General features: G+C 37.9%; 1 protein-coding gene across 8 annotated transcripts in view; it reads right to left on the reverse strand.

Moving 5' to 3' along the window:
* Nucleotides 1-17677, reverse strand: part of NEO1 (neogenin 1) — a 229106-nt gene extending 211429 nt beyond the window's left edge. For 4 of the 8 annotated variants that reach the window (XM_081292172.1, XM_081292167.1, XM_081292169.1 and 1 more), the window contains exon 1: nt 17111-17669. In XM_081292172.1, the coding sequence (XP_081148298.1) occupies nt 17111-17246 (136 nt within the window). In that variant the 5' untranslated portion in view covers nt 17247-17669. Of the gene's footprint in view, nt 1-17110 lie in introns of all 8 variants that reach the window. The other 4 variants (XM_081292168.1, XM_081292170.1, XM_081292166.1 and 1 more) reach the window with 2 other exon arrangements.
* Between the last annotated feature and the right edge of the window lie 597 nt (nt 17678-18274).

Consider the following 18274-nt stretch of genomic DNA (forward strand, 5'->3'; position numbering starts at 1 on the left):
CAGCTTAAGCACGCAACATGTAATAAAAATAAAAGTTTCCTGAATTAATTAATCTGAAATTCACTTTGTTTTGGAAAAACAAAAAGTACACTTAAGACTTAACTTTTCATCTATTTTCCTGCTTTCAAAAGTTGAAGCAAAACTAAAACTTTTAAAAATGTATAATTTTGAATTTTCCAGATATTAATGGAATACGGCCCACACTGTAATGACTTATCATAGTTGAAAAATGAGGCTAGTGTGGTGATGCACGCCTGTAATCCCACAACTAGGGAGACCGAGACAGGAGGATCTTGAGTTCAAAGCCAACCTCAGCAAAAAGTGAGGTGCTAAGCAACTCAGTTCAGACCCTGTCTCTAAATAAAATACAATATAGGTCTGGGATGTGGCTTGGTGGTTGAGCCCCCTGAGATCAATCCCCAGAACACCCCCTCCAAAAAATGATTAAAACCACTCAGATATAAACTGATCATTCCCATGGTTAAACAACTAAAAGGTTTTCCAGAGAAATAACAACTCTTCAATATTCCTAATGTTCATAGTTATGAAAAAAAACATTTTATAAAGTGAATAAAAATAGCAATACAAACAGCAACTACCCCACCAAACACAAATTATATTTTTCTTTATGGAGAGACCATTCTAAAACACTACTTTAAATTCAGAATCATTTAAATTTAGAAAATTTGCAGAGCTGGATGGATGACGGTTATCTTTTATTCTATTCTTCCAGATAATTTTCAGAAAATATTCCTTAAAACTTTGTGAATAAAAATATCAGTTGGTGACTCTCACAATACAGATTCCCAGGTCTCCAAACCTGCAATATTAGAATGAAATCCACACAAGCTTCAAGAGTCCACCTCATCCAGCAATACTGCCACACACCAATAACATCCTATCATCATGGTCATCCTCCAAATAGAAAACTGAAAAGATGTAGAAGCTATAGGTGTGGGATTGGGAGCAAAATTTTGTACTCTGTTAAAAAAAAAAATTACAAAGAGAAAAAAATTTCAGAATATCATTACAATACTCAACTGCATAAATTTCAAAGAAATTTAAGAAAATACTCTGTGTGTGAAAGGAGAACAATCTCAAATCAGTAAAGGTTGCTTTCAGCCATACTTGACAACTGAAAAATTTTTCAAAGAAATACAATGGGGGCTGGGGTTGTGGCTCAGTGGTACGGCACTCACCTCACACATGTGAGACCTGGGTTCGATCCTCAGCACCACATAAAAATAAATAAATAAAATAAAGGTATTGTGTCCAGCTACAACTAAAAAATAAATAAATAAAAAATAAAAAGAAATGCAATGGGGGCAATAAAGAGCAAACAGACATGACAAAAAAAGAGATTCCCTAGTCCAGCGGTAAAGTGCTTGCCCAGCATGCACAAGGCAATGAGTTTGATCCCTTAGCACATCAAAAACACACAAAAAATAAAAACAAGCTAGAAATTTTTTTATATAACACAAATAAGAAAAAGGATGAAAGGGGAACTGAAAGAATTTGGCTTCCAGGAATGACAGAACAGATGGTTCCAACCAACTCTTCCAATGAGAACAACTGAAACAACTAGACAAAATACCAAATATCCATGTGAAGGCAATCAAAAGACAATGAAGAATTTAAAGACCAAAATCCAGAAAGTAAGAAAATCCAAAGAGCCACATCTGATAGTTGGGGCTCCTTTTTGTTCAAAAGATCAGTGGACTCAAAAGGTTGCTACCAAAGAGGCTGAGATAAGCCTAGCTTCTGATAGACCCACACCCTGAGGAGGAAAAAAACTGGGGTAAGGACCTCCCAAAAAGGAAGATAAGCCCCTTAGACTGAAGATTAGGACCTGGAAGGACTACATCTAAGAAATAAAGGTAAACCTAAAGTATATCAACTCACAAGGTTGGAAGTCCCAATTTTAAATAATCTGAATAGATTAGAATAATCTGAGATTATTAGTACCTCAAGCATAACAACCTACCAGAAGCAAAGGTAAACTGTTTCTGAGAGAAGACAGCATTATCTAAATGATCTCTATAATTTTCCATTCACAATACCTGGCATTCAATCACAAATAAACAAGCACATGTAAAAACAGAACACCCTAGAAATTGGGGGACATAACATATGATGGAGTGAACTGAAGAATAAAAACACAAGATAGAGAACTTAAGGAGAAGCCTAGAAACTATTAAAAAAAAAAAAGACTGGAATTATGGAACTTAAAAATTGAACAAATGAATTTTTTTAATTTTTAATAACTTTTTATTTTATTTATTTTTATGTGGTACTGAGGATCGAACCCAGGGGCTTGCATGTGCAAGGCGAGCACTCTATCACTGAGCCATAATCCCAAACCACAAATGAAATTTTAAACTCAATAAACAGACTGCTGCCTCTGATTAGAAACTGCCGTTGCCTGGCAGGATGGCACATGCCTGTAATCCCAGCTACTCAGGAGGATGAGGCAGGAAGATCATGAATTCAAAGCCAGCCTCAGCAAAAGTGAGGTGCTAAGCAACTCTGTGAGACCCTGTCTCTAAATAAAATGCAAGTAGCACTGAGGATGTGCCCCTGAGTTCAATACCTCTCCTCCCCCCTAAAAAAGAAACCTAAGTGAGCTGAATTCCAATGAGACAGAGAAATATTCAATGAGAAGGCAAAAAACATTTCAAATTTGACAGAAGTAATCATTGTACGGAAACTAGCTCAACAAGCAGATCAACACAAGGAAAACCACAACTAGATATATCATAGTTAAATTTCTGACAATCAGAACAAAGAAAGCAAATCTTAAAAGTGGCTAAAGGGAGAGGATAAGCACATTACCCAAAAAGAGGAAAAACAGGACCTATGCCTGACTGTCCCCAGAAAACATGAAGTTCAGCAAACAATGAAACGACATACTTAAAGGGCTGGGGGTGTGGGGGGGGGGGGGGGGGAACCTGCCTACCTAGAATTCTATAGCCAACCCCTCACTGGGGAAAGAATTAAGAACTGAAGGTGAAAAATAGATGTTTTGAGACAGACAAAAAGCAGATCTAATTACTAAGTGATATTCTCCAAGCAGAAGGAAATGGTTTCAAATGGAAGCTCAGAGAAAGAAATGAAGAGCAGCTGAGAAAGTATGCAGGTAAATCTAAGTAAATAACAACTTATAAAATAATGACTCACTGATCCTAAATACAAAGAGAACTAAAGTATGCAATAGTAATATAAAAATTGAAAGAAAAGGACAAATAGTTATAAAAGTCTAGCATTGTCCAAGAAATGATACAAGTGTAAGTCAAAGATGCATTTAAGAACCACTAAATGAACAGTGAAAGAAATTATAACTGGTAAGCTAAAAGAGAGCAAAAAAATGGATAACTGAAAATAATCACAAGAAGTAAGAAAAGTGAGAAAAGTTAACACGGAATAGGCATGGCAAATAACAGTAAATACAGAAATGAAATAGTTAAAGCCAATATATCAGCTATGACATTAAATAGATGTGCTTTAGTAAAAAGATAAAATTTTCAGACTCAAAAGAAAAATCCTAACTACATGCTAAAAAAAAAAGGCTCAAATATAAGACTATCAAAAGGCTGGGGGAAAAAAACCTAATATTTAAACACTAACCAAAATACAGTTGAATTGCATTAATATAAGAAAAATTAGACTTCAAGGTAAATAGAATTTCTAATAATAATAACCAATCATTCACTAGGAAGATGACTATTCTAAATTTGTATGTATCTAGTAACATAGTCCCAAAATATAAAAAAGCAAAAATTGACACAAAAAAAAGGAAAAATAAAATGCCATGAAGACTACATACTTACCTTTGCAATTCCAGAAACAAATAACAAAGTAGATATAATAAGAAAATAAAAGAAAATTTTCCTACCCTGAAATAGATTTTTGTATTCAGATCAAAAGTACATCAAGTTCAGAGAAGCCACATCATACCCACATTTGATGTGAAAATAATTCACCATACAAGAGAATGAAATGATCAAAAGAGAACAAGCCATTTCCTGCCATTCAGTATGAGCATGAAATAGCAGATATAACTTGTTATTCTAGTTGAACTCAGCTCCAATGTGCCTCTTTTAGTATGAGCATCTTACCACACTGCAATCCTAGTGCTAAAAAAAAAAAAAAGGAAGAAAAAAGAAAGAAAGAAAAAATTTATAGAATATATGTGCAAGTTTTCATTTGGTAGTCGGCAAAAGAAATTATCTATTCCAACACCAAAGGAAAAACCATCTTTGCCTATCTTATTCAGAAATAAAATACTAGCCCCCCCCCCTGCCCCCACAGAGTTGGGGTTTTCCTAAGGTACATTAAAGGAGAATTATGACAATATGCAATTTGCAAATTACTTGAATTTAAAGATAATGCCCAACTAAAATGCAACTGCTCTATAAAAGGTTAAAACAAAATCAATAATAAACTCCCACCTACTCATATCCTTCTGGAATTTCTAAATCTCAAATCTCACACACACGTACACACAAATCTCACACACAATCAACAATTATACAGCTTTTTGTTTTTAAATGCAGGTACCTAGTACCTAGCAGACATTAACATTATGAACATCAAATGCAAGGGTAGTACTATTAGTAAGTTCTAAAAGGGAAAAAAAATGTTACATATGAATTTAAATCTAAAAACCTGAACAAAGTAGAACTAACTGCCAAGTTAGTACCACAATGTTATCTATGATACTTCTTATCCCAAAATTTCACTGAAGAAAGAAGTCCACTTTTCCATAAAGCTTCCACAAATATTTTTTTAAACAAAGATTTCTTCAGAAAGAGGTAAACATTAACTCCCCAGAACTTCCCAAATACACACCTTCCTAAAGCTTACTTCTGTGGTTTTGAATAAACTCCAGTGAAATCAATGTTTCATAAAAGATAACCACAACATCTAATGGGAAATGAATGAAGTCCTAAAAAAGCAAGTTCATAATGGTAAGGTCAATTATCAGCATTAAAAATTGGAGCAAGTACTACCTCCAACTTCTATAATCAGATTATTTTTTAAAGATTATCTGGCTATGATTTCATCATCTAATAATCACCTCTCCATTACATAATGATAAAACTTCAGTATAAAAACAAACCTTTTAAGAAATGATTTAATGATCAAGAACATTTTGTTGCTTCTGCCTTTACTCTGCCTCATATCTTTCTTTCATTTTATCCTTTTAACCAAATACACATGTATGTACACATCAAAAAAAAAAAAACTTGCCCATCTTTAAAAAAAAAAAATCTATTCACAGCTCTAAAACCTGATGGAATTATCAGAAATTTAGTTGAATATCCCAAACCAAACAAATCCTATTCTTCTACCATAATCTTACTCATTTAGCGACCTAATTATACATAGCCATCAGATAAAAACGTAAGTGAAATTACATAAGCATTATCTAATTTCATGTCTAGTATATAACAAAACAACAAGAATGACAACAGTTTATGTTAAATGAATAAGATAATATAGGCTCTGCTGTAAGCATAAACACATATTAACTCATTCACTGTTTATCTCAACCCAATAGGGTGGGTAGTATGCTATTATAAATGTCATTTAAAGTAAGAACTATTTAGAATTGTCTTTGTAGGCCTTTACTCTCCCTGCTTAGCACTCTACCCCAGGGCCATGCCAAGCACTGTAGAACCAACAACACTCTCCCACTTATTCCTACATACAGTTTCTCAATAAGCTCTCCACAGGCAAAACAAACTTTATCATTTTATATCACTTTATATAATTTAAATAAAATAAACTTGTTATATAATTTTATATAATTTCTTATTCTAGATAATTACCTAGCTTTACTAGTGATATCTTCTGCAAATAGGACATTTCCTTCCTTTTGGAACCCAACTACTGGATGTATGTCGATTTGCCACAGGTTTTTCCTTTTTAAGTGGTATGATCTATTCTCATGACTTGAACTGTTACTACCTCCACTTGATAATTCCTGAACCTACATTTCTAGTCTATACCTCTCATCTGAGCCTTTACAGAAATGTTTATCTCTCTATTACCTTTACAGAAATGTTCTTTTGGCATCACAGGCCACCATATCTTGTCAGAAAATCATATTCTATCCCTTGGTTGTAGTCTATTGTTATTACCATAACAAAATACTTCAGCCTGGATAATGTAAAAAGAAAAGGTTTATTTAGCTCACAGTTTTAGAGGTTGAAAATCCAAACAGCATGATGCCAGATTTGGCAAGGGCCTCCTTACTGCATCACATCATGGTGGATGGAATCATTGTGGAAGCAGGAGAGGAAGAGATCCCAGGACAAGACAGGAGGCCAGAGACTAGGAACGGGTCAGGCTCACTCTTTAATAACAATTCACTCTGTGGAGAACCAACTTAGGGTCCCAAAGAATTATGATACTCTTTTCTGAAAGCAGTGCATTTAGGTGTTTGATTAACTGAACTTCATTACTCTAAACCAAAATTGTTCATCCAGTCTTAAAAGAGGTAATGTTTCAATTCTTATTTGTTATTCAAATTACTGAATAAAATATTTAATTTTTTTCTTCCAACTTGAAGAGTATTAAAGCTAAACAAGAACAGTGGTTAGGGCTGGGGTTATCGCTCAGTGGTAGAATGTTTACCTCACATGCGTGAGCACTGGGTTCAATCCTCAGCACCATATAAAAATAAATAAATAAAATAAAGATACTGTATCCAACTACAACTAAAAAAAAAAAGAAAAGAAGAGTGGTTACCAAAAGTCAGATAAAAAGACTGACTCAATTACTCTGCTTGCTAATCATTAAGTTAAAAACCACAACCAGACATGGTGGCACACAACTATACTCCCAACTACAAGAGGATAGCAAGTTGGGAACTTCATTAGATCCTGACTCAAAATTTAAAATAATAATAATACTTTAAATCGTCTGAGAATGTATCTCAGTGGTAGAGCACTTGCCTAGCATGTGCAAGTCTCTGGGTCCAATCCCTAGCAACACACACACAAAGAAAGAAAAAGGAAAAAACCCACAAACAGCCATGGAAGTTTTACAAGTTATGTTTATAAATGAACTATTTATTTGAGAAGATATAGAAATATGAACAGAAGACATAGGCAAGTCTCAGAAATAATATAAACCAATAAAAATCTGAAAAGATGCTCAACTCCATCAATAATTTTAAAATATAAAATTTAAGGAGATGTACTTTTTTCTTCTACCAAATTGGCAAAGACTCAAAGTCTGAACATAACTGATATGCTGGCAAGGGTATGGGGAAAGCGGCACTCCCTCATTTGCTGTTATAATGGGTATAAGTCAGCTTTTTGGCAAATAATGTGTAAATAACTACCTGATTTTTTAATATGTGCCCTGCTACTTTATTTACAATTTCCACATTTGCAAAGTTATTTGATGGCATACTTGCACACGGATATGAAGACATTTATAAAAGTGAGTTCACTGCATCATGTTTGCAAAATTTTGAAGCATCAAAGAGAACTTGTCAAATGGCTTATGATAAATGAATAAAATAAAATATCTTATGGATATCAAAACAACTATGATAAACTTATACATACTCACGTGAAAAGAGGTCCTAAAACAAACTGAAAAACAATACGCACAGCATAATAAAACCTGTTATTTTTTATATGTGTGATATATGTATCTGTTTAATTATTTAGTTATACATATAGAAGTCCACAATATTTAAAAGTGATTACTTCTAGGGACAGGGCTGGAGTGTATGATATGTTTTATTTTATATATTACTTGAAAATTTAGAATGTTTTTTAAAGTTTTAAGAGTCATATTAACAATTAACTTTACCCAAAACTTAAAAATTCACATACATATTTTAGCAATCAGGTTTAGCAATGCTGTTAATGAAGATAAATGCCATGGCCAGAGGGTTAGACACCAGTAAAGAAGCAACTAGGCCTAGTCACCTCCCCTCCCCTCTTTTTCACTTTTCTTTTCCTCTCACCTCAAGCAATAACCTGGACCTAAACTAATTTGAAGTGAGGTAAGACTCCAGAGATTTCTGAGGAAGGATGTATCTACCAGACAGCAAGCGTATGTGTAATACAAGAGAGTAAAAGGAAAGGCCAGATGTGGGCAATATCCATTAACAATAATGGAGAGGAAAAGGAAGTTTCCTCAGTCTAGGTGAGACAATTATTTCTGTTTATAGGACGATCCTTATGTTCTTAGGTTTATTTTAAGTCTCCTTCCTTGCAAATGTCAAAATCTCTGTTGTTGGGGGACATTCCCAAGACAGTCCTTCTACTCACTTCTCATCACCTATGGGCTTAGAAATTGGATTATCCTGTTTGTTAGAACAGCATATGAATTAAAGATATGCTAAGAACAGGACCTTTGGGACTCTTGAGAAATTTATTTGCTTTGATGCATAGATGGAAAATTATTTCTCTTATTCCCCAGTCTTCAGCTGTAGTTGGAAATATAGTACGTAAATATGTGAGTTCTAGGTGAGGTGCTATTAATAAAGGGAATTATTACCCTAAGAATTCCTGCACACAATTTCTTGAATATGCAACACCATATAAATTTAAAATAGCCCCACCTCAAACTTCAAAAGCTTTCAAGAATTAACCAGAAAGATCCTTAGATTTTAGTTGTTACATTTAAAGCTATGTTTATTAACTAAAAATGATATATTAAATTTATAATGTTATTCTACCCCAAATTTGTACATTATAATGTCATTATCTTAACCAGACCTCATATGTAAAGGTACAAGTTGGTTCATTTTTTTTTTTAACTCGCTTATTCTGTAGCAGGGGGGAAAAAAAGAGTTCTGTATTCAATTTCTATGTAGTATCATTTTTAAAAGTCACACTCTGGTCAGGACTTCTTAGTACATTTTACTGGCTATTACTGACCAATAATAAATCCTGAAAATCAGTACAATCAAATCAATCTCCATATTTCTAGAAGATATGGGAGTAGCTATACCCAGGTGGCTCCATTATGAGAATCCTTGTATAGACAAACATTCTAGTAATCACTTAGAGGAAATGAAAAATACCTCCCTCTTGAGAACTCTAGTCTACTGGTTTCATAAAACCAAGTTAGGACTACTCTAAAGATACAGAACCAGAATTATGAGAGAAAGCAGTATTAATGCTTGATCAACAGTGATACAATGAATACAGAGTATGCTTTCTGCCCATAACAGTAATGGCATTTCACTCCAAATCAAGTTACCTATTACCTAACTTATCTTGCCTTTAAAGCAAAGGCTTTCTAAGGGCAGAAAACACATCCAATTATCTTGGTATCTATATTCACAGTGCATAGCTTTGTGCAAAATGTTTTTTTGCAAAGATATGTTTTCACCTGGTCAAAATTACTTAAATCTTTAGCTTTGGCTATAGAAGAACCAACTGAAATTTTACATTTAAAATTCTTGCTACAAAACCATTTTTAAAACATTTCTAATGGTCTTTTTAAAAAAGAAAAGCAAACTCAATCTGATTTTCAGACTACCCAACTGCAAAGTCCTTATCAAGAAGAATTAGAGTACTGATTTCAATAAAATAAAATATATAAAACCACTGTATCTCTCTGCCCTCTTTTACATAAGAGTCAAAAAGAGAAACAAAACCTGCTCATTTCAATAAGCTCTGTAACCAATTTACTTTATACTGTTTCCAAGCCTGAGAGTAAGCATCTAATATTTCTGGTAATACTGTAATTTAAAACTTCTCAATTGGGCTGGGGTTGTGGCTCAGTGGTAAAGCACTTGTCTAGCATGTGTGAGGCACTAGGTTCGATCCTCAGTACCACATAAAAATATATAAATAAAATAAAGGGATCTGGGATTATGGCTCAGTGGCAGAGCGCTTCCCTCACACAAATGAGGCACTGGGTTCAATCCTCAGCACCACATAAAAATAAATAAACAAAATAAAGGTATTGTGTCCATCTACAACTAAAAAATAAATAAATTTAAAAAACAGGTATTGTGTCCATCTACAACTAAAAAAAATTTTTAAGAACTTCTCAATTAATGCTAAACTTATACTTCATGAATTCAGCTCTGAAGCTATTTTTACATATATAAAATAAAGACATATATAATAATTTACAAGCAATGTAAAACATTTTCCCAATCATATTCTACTTTTATGGAGGGGGTAGGGTCTGTGGGGGGAGAAAGATGTGTAGTAACCCGAGTTTCAGGGAATGACAAAAGCTAATTCTTGTATCCAACACCAGAAATTACCAGTGTTCAAACACAAGAATTGAACAGAAGTAATTTAGTTGAGATAAATATATTACTTAATTTTGCAGGATTCAGTGTAAAAGAAACTTAGGTGAAGAAAGGACCTTTGAATTACCTACTAATTAGCTCTATCCTTCCATTAACAGATGAAACAGACAAGCTATGGGACCGCATTTTAAAATAGTGGCCTTAAGTATTCAGAGTTCATAATTCAAGGTGAAAATACATTGGAAAAATTGTAAAAGTATTAGTTAATGGTTTTATTCTTCATGTTATCATTCCTCTTCCACAATAAATGGAACCTTGACCACCCATATACACACAAAAAAAATATCTTTTCATCAATAATCTTGTATGTGAGAATCCAAAGACAGGGAAAAGGCCACATACAGAAAAGAATTATCACAGCAAAATCATGAGAAAATCTTCAATACCTGTAAGAAGAGAATACCTAAGAACACAGGCTTTCTGTATCCCAAAAAACTAAAGGCCAAATGTTTTCTCTGATAAGTGAATGTTGATCCACAATGGCGAGTTGGGGGGAGGGGTGGCAATGGGATGAATGGAGGAACTTTGGATAGGGCAAAGGGAAGGGAGGGAGAATGGGGGTAGGAAAGATGATGGAATGAGATGGACATCATTACCCTAGGTACATGTATGATGCCACAAATGGTGTGACTCTACTTCATGTACAACCAGAGAAATGAAAAAATTGTGCTCTATTTGTGTACTATGAATTGAAATGCATTCTGCTGTCATGTATAACTAATTAGAACAAATAAAAAAAGAAAAAATTTGGAACACAAGTTTTTGAGTTAGAAATACCTGGATTCAAACGCCAACTTTTCCAATGACAGCTTTGAGACCTTCAGCAAGGCAATTAAAGTTTGAAAATCAGTTTTCTCATCTACAGAATGGGGGTGGGGTGGTGTCATAACCATCTTCTACATAGGGTTGTATAAAAAATTAAATAAATGTAAAAGAGTTTGGCAGAGTGCCCCTTTTATTAGCCAATATTAATATTACATTTAGTCCCTGGAATATTATACTGACACTTTAAATAATGGTTAAGAAAAACCTATATGTAGTGGTATAGAAAGATCTCCAAAACACTGTTAAGTGCAAAGTTGATAAACAATAGTCAGCTGGGTATAGTGGCACATGACTGTAATCCCAGTGAAGCAGAGGTTGAAGCAGAGAGTTCACCAGTTTGAGGCCAGCCTCAGCAACTTGGTGAGACCCTCAGCAAATTAGGAAAATACTGTCTCAACATAAAAAAAAGAAAAAGAAAAGGTCTGGGGATATAGTTCAGTGGTAAAGGGCCCCTGGGTTCAATCCTCATTAACAAAAAAAAAAAAAAAAAAAAAGAGAGAGAGAGAGAAAAAAACAATAGGGAGTATGATTCTACTTATGTATTAAAAAAAAAACTATACACACCTATGGAAATGCAGAAGGGGAAAGTATTGAGTGGTTATTTGTGAGTTAAAATGGAATCTGCTGGTAGATGTGATAAATTTTACTTTATATCATTTGAAAACAAGTATTTTTAAAGTAAGTTTTTAAAATGAAATGATTTAAAGATAATATGGCAATAAAGAAAAATGTTATAATGTTAAGGGAAAACACCTAAAATTGTGCATATACCATGATTACAATGTAAAAAGGTAAGTCATACAGACAGCAATTGGTAAGAAAGACACCAAAACTGGGCCAATGGGTCTGAATAATTTTTTTGGTCTCCTGTTCCAAAATTTTTAAATCAAAAAATTCTTCACTGTAAATGAATCCAAAATTTGGCCTTATTTTAAAATCATCTTTTTCTTGATTGCATTCCCTGACAAAGTTAATTTTTTTAAAGCTTAAACAAAACTTTTCATCTTCACCTCACTTAGCTCTCTGGTTAATATGATCTTACTACAGTCATGTCCTCTACCTGTTCTCCTGTTATGGATATCAAGAAATTAAAATATACCCAAAAGCCAAAACACTTACCAATGTCATGGTATATACCTCCCAATCACATGAAAGTCAATAATCAAGTAAAGTATTTGGAAAAAAGATTATTAGAAAGAGCTCCCAATAGGGGCTGGGGTTGTGGCTCAGAGGTAGAGAGCTCACCTAGCATGCATGAGGCACTGGGTTCAATCCTCAGTACCACATTAAAAAAAAAAAAAAAAAAAAGAAAGAAAAGAAAAGAAAAGAAAGAAAGATATTGCGGCCATCTACAACTAAAAAAATAAAATATATAAAATAATTAAAGAAAAGAAAAAGTTCCCAATAATGAGATTTATTAACGTTACTGCCAAAATTTTCCTGGTATAGAGAAAACTCAGAAGGCAGAAAACAACAATGATCAATTAAGACAACAGAGAAAAAAAAAGCTATACTTTCAATAATTTAATAGAATTATAGCGTATTTTTAAAGTTCAAAAACATTAAAACCATTCTACATAATTTACTATTTATAATGTTTTACACTTAATTTTTCTGACAATCCAGTTATGTAGGTATTATTCTAGCCTGCCTATAGCCCCCAACTTACAAATATATATGTGAAGTTAAGAACTATGAGTCATACCCCCAAATCCTCTGCCTCCATACACAAGTCCTTTATTCACTATCCCATATCACATATTAATTTATGACAGTTTACTAAGAACAGTCATATTTCTTATCTCTTTTGAGCATGCATCCTAAAAATCTTTGATCCCTGTTTTACCTCATCCTAACAGGCAGAACAAGGCATTAGTCCTTTTTTTTTCAAACAGAGGACGCAACAAAAATCAATGATCTTTCCAAAGATGACAAAAATGAATAGTACTAAAATGGCAGCATATCTAGGAGGATGACCAAGCTCACTTGGAGTCAGAAGGCTATCAGCTTTTCCACTCTTTACTTTTTCTTCCACCTCCACAGGCCATATGTTTACCCAAAGATGTAAAAACATTGTTTATCCAGTGGTCCCAGTGAAGAGTGGCTGAAGAAATTAAGGATGATCAACTTAAAAAGGAGGAGGGGACAGGACAATACATAGGTACACATGCATACAGAATATATGAATTCTATCATTAGAGACTGAAGGTATCATATAAAGGAATCAAATTTGTGCTGTATGGCCCTGGGGATTAAAAACAAAGGCAATTTCCAGCAGTTCGGGAAGCTGAGGCAGGAGGATCAAGAGTTCAAAGCTAGTCTCAGCAAAAGCAAGAAGCTAAGCAACTCAGTGACATCCTGTCTCTAAATAAAATACAAAACAGGGCTGGGGATGTGGTTCAGTGGCCAAGTGCCCCACAGTTCAATCCCCAGTACCCAAAACATACAGACATACACACGGCAATTCAACATTCATTCAACAAACATTCATTGGTTATCTACTCTGTGCCAAATGCTTCAGCTAGGGGTGGGGATACAAAGGTGAATAAGACAACTGCCAACCCTCAGGAGGTTACAGCTAGCAGAGGAGATAAGAAAATAAGTAACACGACACAAAAAGGGCTCAGAAAGCTATGGGAACTCAGAATGATAACTATTAACTCTGGGAGAAGGGGTTGGTAAAGAAAGGTCACTGATGAAATGGGTTTCAGAAGTGGACAAGATGGGAAGTGCCTTTAGCAGGAAGAAAGAACAGCATGTACAAAGGCATGCAGACATAAAGCTCTGCAATTAATCTGAAGTGGTGGAACACAAGGTACATATTATGGGTGACAAGAGAAGAGGCTTTAAATTAGGGCTGCAAGCGTGGTAGTAGAGAACACAAAGGGCTTCAAAATCTCCATGCCAAGGGGTTAGACTAATACTCAAGCTATGGAACACTAAGAGATTTTAAGAAGAAGAGTGATACGTTTAAAAAATATTCCAGAAAGCTCATTCCAGCAGGACTTCTGCATTATGCAAGGTACCTATCTATTCAATGAAAGTGCCAAGTAGCATGTGAAAAGTGGACTAGGAGAGACACCAGGTTACAGGTAGCAACTGAAGACATGGAGAGAATAGACAGAATGAGACAAACTTTAGATACCAATAGTTAATAAGTGGATGAAAGAAAAACTTGAAAAACAAATGAAGAATTAATGAAAAAATGAACCAAGTAATGGGCTGATTCTGATAAAGGCAGAGGAAAGGAAAAAAATTCAAGCAGAATGAAGGGGAAAAAAACACTATATTAAATGAACAATAAAAAGCAAAATCTTTTTTTATATATACTTTTATTTTTATTTATTTTTATGTGATGCTGAGGATCAAACCCAGGGCCTCACACTTGCTAGGTAAGTGCTCTACCGCTGAGCCACAACCCCAGTCCAAAAAAGCAAAATCTTCTAATGAAGTTTTTCAAAATAGGAATGGTCTACCTTGTGAGATAATGAATCTTATCATCAAAAAAATGGCTCAGCAGAAGCTACAGGGTCCTGAATGAAGGATGTGCATTCAGAATGAGAAGACCTGGAATTCACAAAGTGCTCTGTCAAGTCATCTTCCCCAAGATCCATACAAATCTCTTCAGTAGGTCCTTCCTCCTAAAGCCCATTTGTGAGGCCTTCTAATTTCCAACCTCTATCACTGCTGACCATTTTCTACCATCAGCTTTTCCATTCTTTACTTCTTTTTCCACCTCCTCGTGGCTCATATGCTTTTTACTGTTCATATGTTTACCCAAAGATGTAAAAACATTGTTTATCCAGTGGTCCCAAATCTGTTTTTTCTCACCTTTTACAACTGAATATTTCCACTCTCCTACCACTCCTACAAAAAGACTTCTGAGTCTACCACCCTACAAAAATAATAAATAAATAAAAGCACTGACAAACGACATCCTACTTACTGACAGCTTGTTCCAGCTGCTCAGTTCTCCATTCCCTTGATCTCTTCCACAGCTCATGACAAAGCTGACCAATCCCCCATCATTGCAGTTATTCCTTTGACTTTTGAAATGAGGCAGAGTGGTATACTGAAAACACTCTGGACAGAGAATCAGAAGACCTGTGTTGTAAACTCATCCTCACATTTAATTAGTTGTGAGCCTCTCCACCTCTACCCCATTACCTCTCAGTCTCACCTCTGAGACATCCTGACACAAACTAGGTAAGTCACTCCAGCATCCACTTTCTCAAAACCTATTCTCCTTTGTAGTGCTTATCACAATTGCTTAATTATATAATTAGTAGTTGATTGGCTATCTTTCCTATTACACATCAGGCTGTAAGCTCCATGAAGACAGAGAACACATGCCTTGCACCTCATCAGTGCAAAATAAAAACCTACTGATTGAATTAATGTCAAAACAGATGTTAAGATCATTTCCAAAGAGGCTGTTTACATTATTTCTATTAACCTAATAAACTTACCAGCACTCATTTATTTACAGAATTACTAACAAAACTTTAAACAGACTCCACCTATTACCTCAAACACACACGATGATTTATATGCAAAATTACATATAAAATTAAACAAGAATAAGAGAAACTTGTTTTCCAAGGCAGCTGCATTTCTCTTGACCATCCCCAGGAAAGGAAAGTATGGATCAATTACCTATATTTCAGGACTTAAAAGTGTGACCTAAACTTGTACAGGCTGAATGTACAAGTGCACATGATGACATCAATGATACTAATGTGACACTAGCACTTGTTTATGTACTTGTTTAGATAATACCTACTGGTACTTAAGACTAAAAGCTGTTCTTTAACGCTGGCCAAAGTCAGAGAGAGAGACAGACCAACATGCGCTTTGCAAGGAAATGAAAAGTTAATCAGTCAAGTTTCATTGCGAAGTGACTTTAAATATATTTCATATAAATCAGGTGGAAACAAGAAACAGGTACTGGTTTAGTAATTTTAAGTTGCCATTGTGCCTAATCAGATGACTTCTGAATGTAAAATTTTCATATCTCATGAAAGTAAGTGAAAGTTTTGTCAAGTTTTATACTATATACCACTCTGGTCAAACAATTTTAACAGATTACATGCTATTTTATCCTTCAACTGCTGAGTATATCCCACCCCTCAGCTATACCCAAAAGCTGCATTTATTAACTGCCCACCCTTAAATAAATAGGAATCCAGGTGATTCCAGTAATCCATGATATGCAAAAATGAAACTGAAAATGACTTTTGAGGTTCAATATATTTATATATTGTCACTTGAAAACAATGTACAAGTATTTAAAATCCGATGCTTGCACAATACAGTCGTAATCCCCAGGAAAGAGGCATTTTATAACGGAAACACACGAAAAAGATAGTCACTTGGAGACACTCTCCAAGGCGTCCTCATGGTTAAGTCAACACCACTGGTCATTGAGGATGCATGTGTGCCCCTGACACCCCCTCTCTTTCGCAGACTCGGTCTCCAATCCCTGCGCGAGGAGTCTCCCGAGTCTGGCCCCACGCTTCTCTGGGGCTGCAGAAGCTGGGAAATCCCTGGCCAGGGATTCAGGGGGATTCAAGCCCCCTCCCTCTTCCTTTCCTGAAAATTAATGAATTGGCCGTACGATTGTTTATTTAATGAGGTGTGTAGTGGCCTCTACTGGTGCCTGTGCGAGCACAAGAATGTCCCACTCTTACAAGTGGGATGAGCCTGGGGGAGGGGTGAGAGGAGAGGGGTGAACCTGCCTCCCGTACAAAGCGCAGAACTAGACCCCCGGAGCCCCAGACCTGGCCCCGGAGGCGGCCCCTCCCGCTTAGACCACTCTCGCCACGCAAGATCCCCTTTCTTCTCGGCCACTGGAGCCGAGGCAAAGAAGTTCCTGCACGTTTCCTCCTGGATCCTAAACAAAAAACACCGCAGCCGCCGCCACCACAGGAGCCGGTGCCGCGCCCCTGCCCCCACCTCGCGCCCCAGGCCCGCGCCTCCGCTTACCTGCGGACTGCGGCGGGGAGCCGCTCCTGGCGGCCGCAGAGCCGGGCGCCGGGCGCCCGAACAGCAGCAGCAGCAGACAGTAGAGCCAGAGGGAGGAGGTACTGAAGAGTCGCCGGGCTCCCCGCTCCGCCGCCATCTCTTCCCCGAGAGTGAGCAGCCGCCGCGGCGGCGACAGCGCCGCGGAGCGCTCGCCTCCTTTCCTCCCGCGCGCCTCAGCCGGTCCCTCGCTGCAGGCTCGGCTCCCGCGGCCGCAGCCGCCGCTGCTCCAGCACGGCCCGGCCCGGCCCGCGCGGCCCCTCTAGCGGGAGGGGAGACTCGGGGGCGCCTCCCTCCTGCAGGGGGGCGGGGAGGGGAGGAGAGCAGAGAGGGGAGTCAGTACATTCCGGGGCCGGGGGGGTGGCTAGATCTCCGGGTCCCAGGCGCCGCCACCCGCCGCCGACTCCGGCTCCACACACCAGCGCGAGGGGGGCGGAGACCGCGGGCGGCGGGGGTGGGGGACTGGGGCCCGGGGCGCGCACACGCGCACGCGCTCCTCCCTCTCCTGCACCGCCTGGCGCTGCGCGCGGCCCGCCAGCTCCAATCCCGGCTGCCGCTTCGCGGGCCGTGGCGGCGGCGGCGCGAGGGCAGGCGGCGGGCCCGCTCCCCTCCCCCTTCTCCCCGGAGCCGTGGACGGGCACGGGGTGCGCGCGCCGGGCGCTGCTGCTGGCGTCAGGGAAACCCCGGAGAAGCCGATCCTCCTCCTCCTCCTCCCGCCCGTGCGCTCCCGCCTCGGGCTCCTAGCTTGGGGGAGTAATTCCCCCTCACCTCCCGGGACGCCTCGGTGTACAGAGACCTGCAGGCGAGAGGAGCTCGGAGCCCAGGCTGGTCTGGGAGGCCGGAGCGGACGCACACCTCTGCTTAGCCTGGTCGCGGGGCCTCTATATAGGGCCTCGGAGGAAACCGAATGGCCTCCGGGAGGAAACCTGGGTTCGCAGAGGGTCGGCGCGTGGATTTATGTGCTCGCCAAAAACAATAGTGAGCCGCCCGGCCCTTGCTGGGACCTGGCACAGCTCCTGTGGGAGGGGGCCGTCCGCGCCGCGCTGACCTCCCGCTTCCAGGCCGGACCGCCCTAGCCGCCCATTTCCAGGGGTAGTGCCGGGACCCAGGGGTAGTGCCGGGACCCGC

The sequence above is a fragment of the Spermophilus citellus genome (genome assembly GCF_964194105.1).
Source record: "Spermophilus citellus genome assembly, chromosome: 4".
NCBI classification, from domain to species: domain Eukaryota; kingdom Metazoa; phylum Chordata; class Mammalia; order Rodentia; family Sciuridae; genus Spermophilus; species Spermophilus citellus.